General features: G+C 52.3%; 1 protein-coding gene across 1 annotated transcript; it reads left to right on the plus strand.

Annotated features, from left to right (window-relative positions):
* Positions 1–6,623: 6,623 nt before the first annotated feature.
* LOC131663334 (uncharacterized) lies at positions 6,624–8,108 on the plus strand. Its single transcript, XM_058933693.1, has 3 exons — positions 6,624–6,661; positions 6,739–7,968; positions 8,021–8,108. Exons 1-3 carry the CDS (start codon positions 6,624–6,626, stop codon positions 8,106–8,108), a joined length of 1,356 nt encoding a protein of 451 aa, XP_058789676.1.
* Positions 8,109–9,596: the final 1,488 nt, after the last annotated feature.

Raw genomic sequence — 9,596 nt, forward strand, 5'->3', positions numbered from 1 at the left:
GTCGCGACTGTCAGTGGTTTGAACTCCACCCATTTCGTAAACAAGTCCTGGAAAACCACCAGGTACTTGTAACGATTTTTGCTGCGGGGCAGTTCGACAACATCCGTGGCAATCACTGCCCACGGACGCTCCACCACACGCTTGCTCATCAGACCTTGTGGCGCGCGTTGTTCTAGTTTGTACCTCTGGCAGGCCGGGCAAGACTGCACAAAACCCTGCACGTCAAACCACATGCCAGGCCAGAAGTACTCGCGCGCTATGCGATCGTACGTTTTCTCGCGTCCGAAATGTCCGGTCGACGGTTCGCAATGAGCATCCCGCATCACACGTTCTCGATGCTCACCCGGAACTACGAGTCGCCAACACTGCTCCTTATGAGTCACTGGATCTAGGAGTTCATTCGTGCCGTACTTGTACAGCATTCCGTCCTCAACCTTCCACCCGCGGTACTTAAGTGGACGCGCTTCCACGTCCTTCATCCGCTGAAGGTACCACGGGTCGTTGATGACTTCGAATGCTGCAGCCTCCACGTCGCTCCCAAACCCACGAGACAACGCATCAGGGACATGGTGAAGTGTCCCCTTGCGATACACCAGCTCGAAGTCCCATTGCTGCAACTCGAGGATCCAGCGGGCCAGACGTCCCGTCGGATCCTTCTTGTTCTTCAACCAGGTCAGAGCCGTATGATCGGTGACTGCAATAAAATGCGCGCCCTCGATGTACGGTCTGAACTTCTGGATTCCGAACAGCAGCCCTAGGCACTCGAGCTCGGACACGGTGTAATTTTTCTCGTGCTCATTAAGCATGCGACTCGCGTAACATATCGGGTGATCGTACCCTTCGTCGTCCTCTTGCATCAGGCAAGCACCCAGTGCATAAGACGACGCGTCGCAGTGCACGTAGAACGGCCGGCAAAAATCCGGTCGCACAAGCACGGGAGCTTCCGTAAGAGCTCGCTTGAGCGCATCGAACGCTCGTTGCTGCTCGGAGTCCCAGTGCCATGCTTCGCCCTTGTGCAACAGCTTCGTTAAGGGTACTTTCAGATGTGACTCATGCTCGATGAACCTGGAGTACCATCCACACATCCCCAGGAAACGACGCAGCTGTTTGATGTTCTGCGGGGCTGGAAAGTCCAGCACAGGCTGAACTCGATCAGAGTCAGGCCGCAGCCCACCCTCGTCGAGAAGATATCCCAGGAACGTGACCCTGGAGCAACCAAATTCACTCTTCTCGACGTTGATCTCCAGCCCCGCCCGGACCATGCGCTCCAGCGCCTTCTCGAGCCACACCAAGTGATCCTCGAACGTTTCCGTGACTACGATCACATCGTCGAGGTACTTGAATACATGCGGCTCGAAATCTGGTCCGAACAGTGCGTCCATCAAGCGCATGAAGGTTGCGGGAGCGTTGACCAGACCAAAAATCATCCGGTTACACTCCCAGAGCCCGCAACCCGGCGCACCAAACGCCGTGTACTTTCTACTATCTTCCTGCAAGGGCACCTGTAAATAGGCACTCTTGAGGTCGATCTTAGAAATGTACCGGGCTCCTCGCAACCTATCGAGAATCACATCTACCCCCGGCATGGGGTAAGCATCGATCCGAGTGGTCTTGTTCACCGGCCTCAGGTCGATGCACAAACGGTAGCTACCATCGTGCTTTTTCACGACCACCGGTGCACTGCACCACTCGCTCTGAGACGGACGTATCACTCCTTTCTGATACCAGTCCTGAATCTCCTGGCGAATAAACTCCGTGACCTGCGGAGAGTACCTGCGCATCGGCGTCTTAATTGGCCTGGCACCTTGCACATCAATGACGTGCTCGATAAGGTCCGTTTGCGCAGGGGACCTCTCCGGCACCACTCGCCGCACCAACGTCTCAACCTGGAGTCGTTGGGGCTCCTGCAGTGCCGAAAGTCCTCCTACCTCCGCGGTCAATTGGAGCTTTCCTGGTTGGTCGGGAAAGTACACCCGGCCATCTTGCCATTGGGCAAAATCATGCCAACTCTCCCGACCTGCGACACTCCATGCATTATGTTCGGCATCCATACGGAAACCAAACGCACGGATGAAGTCCTGTCCAAGGAGCATATCGTACTGCAATCCCTGCTCGCACGCATACGCCTCAATGGACCGGACCACAGTGTCGATCTCGATCACCAGCCTCAGTTTTCCTACCATACTGACTGATGTACCCGAGAAACCATTTACTGCTCCCGGAGTTTTCCTCACCTGAGCCTGGAAGTCTTGCGTGACTCGGCAGCCTACCACTGACACTTGCGCTCCGGTGTCAAACAGCGCACTGTAAGGCTCGCCATTGATGAGCAATATGAGCAGAGGACGGTTCTCCGTTACCATGTCAACTGCGGGATCTCCGTTGTCAGAGGCGCCCGGGCAACCCGTTGTGTCACTCACAACGCCCACCCCCGCCGGAACCGACGAAGCCTTCAGCTCTCTCGTCGCGTTTCCCACGCACGGGGAAGCCTCTGTACCCGGCACCTCGCGTCCACGCAGTTGACCTGTCCGCTCTAAGAACCCCTGCAAGGTCTGACAACCGGGGGCAACTTGCTGCGATTGCTCGCTCGCAAGTCGCCTCACACACAGTTGCGACCTTGGGCTCCCCTGCTCACCTCGCGCTTCCTGGGACTCGCTTCCGTCAGCCACCTGCCAACGGCTCTCGAGTCGCCGGCTCAGTTGTCGCCAGTATTCATACGTCTCAGGCCCCGGATCTTCTTGGGGTCTTACGCGTATGTCCCATCCGCTGTGCTCCACGCCGGCTGCCCTCTGCGAGTTATGGCGGAGAGCGTAGGGCCACCGTTCCCCGCTGGCCTGTTTTCCGCCATCCGACGAATCGGCTCGCAGTTGATGCACGTGCGAAACGTGCAGTTGGGCGCCTGGCAGTTTTGGCACGACTCGACCGGGGCTCCAAAGGGGCAGCTGGGGGCATAATGGCCCACCCGGTTGCATCGGTAGCACACAGGTGCTCCGCGAGCCTGGTCGTTCTGGCGGCCAGTATTATGCGGGCACTGTGACCGTCTATGTCCCTCCCCGTTGCAACCAAAACAACGACCTCGAAACGGGGATGGACCCTGGCCGCCTCCAGAACTTGCGCCACCTTGTCCCTGCTGCAGGACTACAGCTCGCGCTGGAGCCTGCAGGGACGGCGCTGCTCGCGGATTCGTGCCCCCACCGGCAACCTTCCCTTGGGCCTGGGCGTTGGGATAACGCCCGGGTGCTGAGTGCATCACTGCACTCGCCATGCACCCCTCAGCCCCCGAACCGCCACACGACGAACGCCCCGAAACCGGTGCTCCCGAGGACTTGGCACCCTTGCTCTTCTTCTTCTTCTGCTTCGGCTTGCTGGCCGGCTGCTCCTTGGAGGTTTGGGAGACCTCGACGGCAATCTCTGCAACGTGGGTCTTCCTCGCCTTCCCTCGGTACGCAGCATCCTCCACCAGCAAGTTATCCTTGGCAGAAGGTGGGTGCCATCTCCTCTCGCGATCCTGGTGCCTCTCCAACCTGTCTCCATAATAACGGAGATCGCGGAGGTCGTGTACGGGTCTATCTCGGAGGTAGCGCCCATACTCCGGGTTCAACCCGGCCATCGCCAATCGCACTTGCCGTCTGTCGGACGGAGGAGGCCGCATCCGCCGCACGATACTCTGGAATGCGGTGAGGTAGTCAGCGATCGACTCATCCTCACCCTGCATCCGGCGGCTCAGCTCACAGTAGAGCTCCTCACGGTCCAACGTCCGGCAGTACTGGTGGCGGAAATCAACCGCAAAATCGTGGAAGGTGCGCCACCCTCCAAGGTTGTTCGCCAACCAAACCTCCGCGCGATCGGAGAAGATCGCATCCAGGGCCGGGAGCACCTCACAATCGGGGAGGTTATATAACCTCACGCAGCGCTTCAACTTCTCCAGGAAGCGTTCTGCACCCGATCCCGCGGCGCCGTTGAACCGCACGTTCCAGGCCCTAAACGCCGAAATCGCATCGGCGGGCCTGCCATTCAAACGGCCGCGCGACCTCTCCCTGCGCGCGCCTCGATGGCCCGAACGTACGCACCCCCGACGACACCGGTGATGGCGTCGCCGGTGGCACGCGCTCACGTCATCGCTGGAAGAACTTCCAGCGATGGAGGGCTCGGATTCGGAGGGACTCGTGGCTTCCCGGCTGTGCCGCCCTCTGCGCGGCCGTCTCCTGGGCCTCAAATGCGCCTTGCTCGCCTCACTAGGCGAGTCTGACGTTGAGGACAGCAGCAGCGGGGGCCTCGTCAGGACAGGTCGTCGCTCCTCCTCGAATCCACTCGAGGCGGCGAAGTGCTGTCGCCACTCGCGTGCAAGCTTGCGAGGGCACCTGCGTTTGGGAGAGTCCAAACCCGTTAACCGCTCCCCCCGCTGGGGGTCAGCTGCGGGGCCGCCCGGGCCCATCGGGGGCCGGGGCCGCAGCGGGGAGGGCTGTACCGTCGGCATCCCGGACACCAGCGGGGCCGTACCAGCAGGCCCATAGCCCAAGACCTGTAATGCCGCCAGCACCTGCTGCAAAAACAGCGGGTCAAGAGGCGGCACCGGCACCGCTGGAACCGGGATGGGTCCGGCAGCCACGTCCCCCGGGCCCTCAGCCTGCTCCAGGTGGGCGCCCCGTGGCAACGCCGCAGCCACCGCAGCCTCTCTCGCGGTATCACCGGAGTCGGAGCCTGTCGAGGCGCTCCGAACTTCCTCCTCAAGCAGGGTACGGTTGCCCTGGTCCTCGCTCAAGACCGGCCCAACTCCAGGAGGGGAGTGCTTCACCTTCCCCCGGACCGTTGAGCTGAGCAAGGACACGTCACCCGTTTCCGTGCGAGCGAAAAAGGGATTCCGGGCCAGAGTATCCTCAAACCGTGCGCGCAAACTCTGGTCCGGCACTACGTCGCGCGCTTCGCTAGAGGAGGGATCGGGGATGCGCCCCGACATAAAGTCAGAGGGGAAAAGGGGCACCTCAGCTCCGGATCGCGTATTCGCTAAGAACACGCGGAAAACGCGGTCCTGAAGTATTAGGAGCCCACCCTCTGTGGTCAGCCCCTGAGTCCGCATATACCTCACCAGTTCCTCACGCGGAACCCTGGTGATGCTGGCCCTCAGGTGCTGTAACTCCGGCTGCCTAGATAATCGGCGCATAAACAAATTCGCGTCGGCTGCGGGGGGCGGCATCTTAACGGGACCGAGCGACAGACGCGACGCGATCGCTGCCCAGCGATCCTAGAAAAAAAAAAAAAAAACGAAAACGAAACGGAAAAACTGCTGCGCGCGCACTTACCGGTGCAACGATTGTCGGTCTCACTGCAGATCCTCCGTCACCGCTACCGATTCGCGATCATCCTACTCGCGCACGCGTCGCGCCCTCCCCACAAGGGATGCCATGTAACGGAGTTAAATAAGCCGACTATTCACTGAAGAATATTTGCTCGCGGCCGTCCGCACAATATTTATCAAAGGAGGGCTCGGGAGGCACGAATGCTCCCACGACTGAATGGCACACCGAGCGTGTGTGTCAATCGCGCGCGAATTAAAGGAAAATCGGGAAAACGAACGGGTTAACGCAATAATATATGACACAAATATATTAATATTACAAATTTATTAATACGACACAATAAATGAAAAATAAAGAAAGACACACAAATTAATAATTAGACGGAGCACGCACACTCCGTCTCGCAAATCGGCCTAATACAAGAAAACGCTAATCCGCTTAATCGGATTATCGGCAATCGCTGCCCGATAATCCGCTCAAGCCTAAGCGCCCGCGAACTCAAAACCCGGCAACGGGGGCCGGCATCACTGCCCGACCTGCACCGTTGCACCCGCGAACACCCCAGGACATGCAAGAGAGCGAGAGAGAGAGAGAGAGAGAGAACCGGCACCGACCTTGCCAACGGCGACCCCAGGTGGAGATGGCCGCTCCCGGTCAACGGATGCGGCTTGCTGCTGCTGCTGCTGCTGATGTTGTTGCTGTTACTGTTGCTGCTGCTGCGGTTGCTGCTGGTCCCGTTGCTCAGCCGCTCGCCGGATTCGCTCGCCGAACACGCGCGCGCCGGCGGTACGGGCTTCGCCCTTACCCACGCACACCGGTGCTGGGCGGCAAGGCTTGGCTGGGCGCGACCCAGCCACTCACTCCTCAATCACAACAAAAAAAAATGAACCACTGATGCGCGCCCACACACCGGGTGCGCATCCACAAAACAAAAGAAAACGTGGCGAAGCACCGCACCGCTTCCAAAAACCAACGGAAGATCCGAAACGGCGACAAACGAAAAACAAACGCGCGCACGCGATCGGCCAGCCCAAACGAAACTGCCGATTTCCCCCCTCGGCCGCGCTCTCCCCATTCCGCTCGCTCCCCCGCATGACGATCCTGGCAACGGATCGCCAGCTCGTCGGCCGCATCCAGCTCCGCCAACGCCCGCTCGCCGCACCTCAAACAGAGAAAAACCAGGCATGAGAGTGCATACCAACACACTCTCAGCCCGGGCGTAGCGAACGGACGAGAGAGAGACGAAAGAGAAGTCGGCGAGCCGAAATTCTCCGTCACAGTTTACTGAATCTCAAGAATATCACATCCCGCGAAAGCGACAGAGACGAAATGATGGGTCAGGTGTATGCTCTGCTCAACGTCAAGAGGTTATAACCGAAGCAACTGCAAAATTAATTGCCACTAATCTTCTTCCCATCTCTTTAGTCTCAACATCTGGTTTTAGAGATTTTATGGATGTGTTAGAACCAGGTTACAAAGTGCCTTGCGAAAAGACAATACTTCGACGGTTAGAATGCTATTTTGAGGAAGTTAAGTTGAAAATTAAAAAAGACTTAAGCAAAGCGCAAAAAGTATCTTTGACAACTGATGAGTGGTCATCAAGGGCACAAAATAGCTATCTTTCAGTCGAGGCGCAATATCTGGATGAAAACTGCAAAATGCATCATGCAACGCTTTGTAACGAAGTCCTTTTTGCAAGACCAACTGCTCTCAACATTTCCAATGAACTAAAAACCGTTATCAAGGATTGGGACTTAGAGAATAAAGTGGAAGCTATTGTTCATGATAGTGCATCAGCAATTATTGCTGCTTGTAATCTGCTACCTAAAATACCGTATAGTGTAAAATGTAATGCCCATTTACTACAATTAGTTGTACACGATTGCTTTGCAGCTGTACCAGATTATGAATCTTTGACATCTAAAGGACAAGCAGTTGTTTCACATTTTCGGAGATCGAATATCGCCAGCAATTCTTTAGCTCAACGCCAAATTCAAATGGATATGAAGAAGGAAAAATTGATTCAAAGTTGTAATACTCGTTGGGATTCTAAATATTTCATGTTTGAAAGTTTAGTACAAAACAAAACTCCGATCTCTGCAGTATTAGCAGACAGACAAGTAACAAAAAGAGATGTTGCACAAAAGCTAGAAATTACTGAGAGTAACTGGGTCGACATGGAGAAATTATTGGTTACGTTAAAAGCCTTTCAAGTGACAACGACTATTTTTTGTAGCCAAACAGATGTTACTATTTCTGTTGTTCGCCCAGTTATTCACTCAATAATCTCTAATCATTTAGCTACAACACCAGAAGATAATGCTGTTTCAAAAAAGTTTAAAAAAGAAGCAATCTCTTCGTTAAAACGGCGATTTCGGTTTGAAGAAAACGACTTTGAAATAGATATTATGCACATATCTCAATTTTTTGATCCAAGGCATAAGTCTTTATCCTGTGAGAGTGCCGAAATGAAACAAGAAGTAGTTGATTACGTCAAAGGACTCTTGAATGTAGGTGAACCTATGGATACGGAAGACACTAATTCACCGGTTCCAAAATCATCTGCCTTTGATTTTCTTTTTGGAAGTGAAATACCTGCAAGTAATTGGCAGAGTCAACTACAAATGTACATGGCAGAACCAGAGTTAGGAAGAAATTTGGATCCACTACAATGGTGGAAAAATCATTCTGATAAGTATTCACTGATTTTCAAATTGGCCTTACAGTTTTTATCAGTTCCAGCAACTTCAGCAGCGTCAGAAAGGACTTTTTCCTCTGCTGGAAATATTGTCACTCCGAATAGAAACTGTCTAGGTCCTAATAATGTTAATTTATTAACATTTTTATACCAAAATCGACATTTCATGGCAGACCGATAAGTTAATATAAGTACTTGATGTTACGTATTCATTGTTTTGTATTATTATGTTACAATTATTATGTTACAATAATACGTTTGTTTCTACAATATGTATAATTTTCTTCTTCTACATTATATATATATTGTTTTGTTCTACGTTATTTTGTCTTACTTATTAATTTTTTATTAATAATTTACATATTATAATAGACATTGTATTAATCACAATGTAAAACTATTTTGTTAATGTACATAATGTGTGAAAATGTTACTTGAAAAGATAATTATAATTATTATAAAAATTTATATTTACGCTTTGCAAAGACAATTAAAAGATATTGTATAAAAAGAGATATTGTATAAAATAAAAAATGATGATTAATCAATGTACAATACTTATTTTTTGACAGTAATCCCAGTCAAAACCAGCGGGCCGCCAGCAGCCTGCTAGCTCCCTGCTAGCAGGCCGCTGGCGGGCTAACTATCGATGTACAACTTGATCAGTTTCCTGGTGCGTAGAGTGACCATTCCCGGAGTCTACAGGGTACAGGTCACTCTGGACACTCATTAGGTGAGTGTCCAGGTGTCCAGGATCACCTTCTTCAGGGTGTGAATGGAGCATATCGTAGTTTTTAGTTTGTGTAATACAATTATGCAATAGGTATGTCTCGAGGTGTTTAAAGCGAACTTTACCAGGGTGTAAAGAGCGCGTATAGTAGTTTCATGCACTAGGTCATTCATTTCATGGGCTCGCCTTCGAATCTGTAATAACGACGCTTCACTCGAATTGACTCTGATGTAATGTGATACGCACAACTAACCGGCACCAACCTGCAATCACAATGCTCCCTTTTACACTCACTCTCCTTCGCGTTAACGTTGAACTGTACGACGAGAATACGAAAATGAAATGCGGTGTATGTAACGTGGTTTCACGAAAACTAGAAAGATAAGGAAAGAAGAAAATCCTTTTTCTTGAGTTTCTCCCTTTCTCGTCTTTCTTTGCATCTCGTGATTAATGTTGCGATATCGAAGATATGTATGTACGCTCTCCTACTCACTTTGCACACAAACTCAAAAATCTCCGCACGCCGAAAAATGACAAATTTGATTGTTTGCTCGCCCTAATCTCACACTGGCAAGCGTGAAATGTGCTAGCTATCGCGACACACCCATTTATCCCTTTGTTGCACACTTTTCGCACGCGTAACAGAAAACAAAAACGCAATTCACGAAAAAACTAAGTCGATAACCTTACTATTTCTTTATCGCAAATTATTTTGAAATTTTATTTAACCGGTTAACCGCAACCGAAAAATCGCATTATTCGGTTAACCGGTTAACTGCAACCGGAAAACCGCATTATTCGGTTAACCGGTTAACTGCAACCGGAAAACCGCACTATTCGGTTAACCGGTTAACTGCAACCGGAAAACCGCACT

The sequence above is a fragment of the Phymastichus coffea genome, unplaced genomic scaffold (assembly GCF_024137745.1).
Source record: "Phymastichus coffea isolate CEN01 unplaced genomic scaffold, Cenicafe_Pcof_1.1 PCOF00033, whole genome shotgun sequence".
Classification (NCBI taxonomy): Eukaryota; Metazoa; Arthropoda; class Insecta; order Hymenoptera; family Eulophidae; genus Phymastichus; species Phymastichus coffea.

Coding starts and splice junctions, on each gene's coding strand:
- LOC131663334 (XM_058933693.1), top strand. CDS start 6,624: ATGATGGGTCAGGTGTATGCTCTGCTCAACGTCAAGAG. Junction 6,662..6,738: donor GCTCTGCTCAACGTCAAGAG/GTTATAACCGAA, acceptor ATCTGGTTTTAG/AGATTTTATGGATGTGTTAG. Junction 7,969..8,020: donor AATTTGGATCCACTACAATG/GTGGAAAAATCA, acceptor TTGGCCTTACAG/TTTTTATCAGTTCCAGCAAC.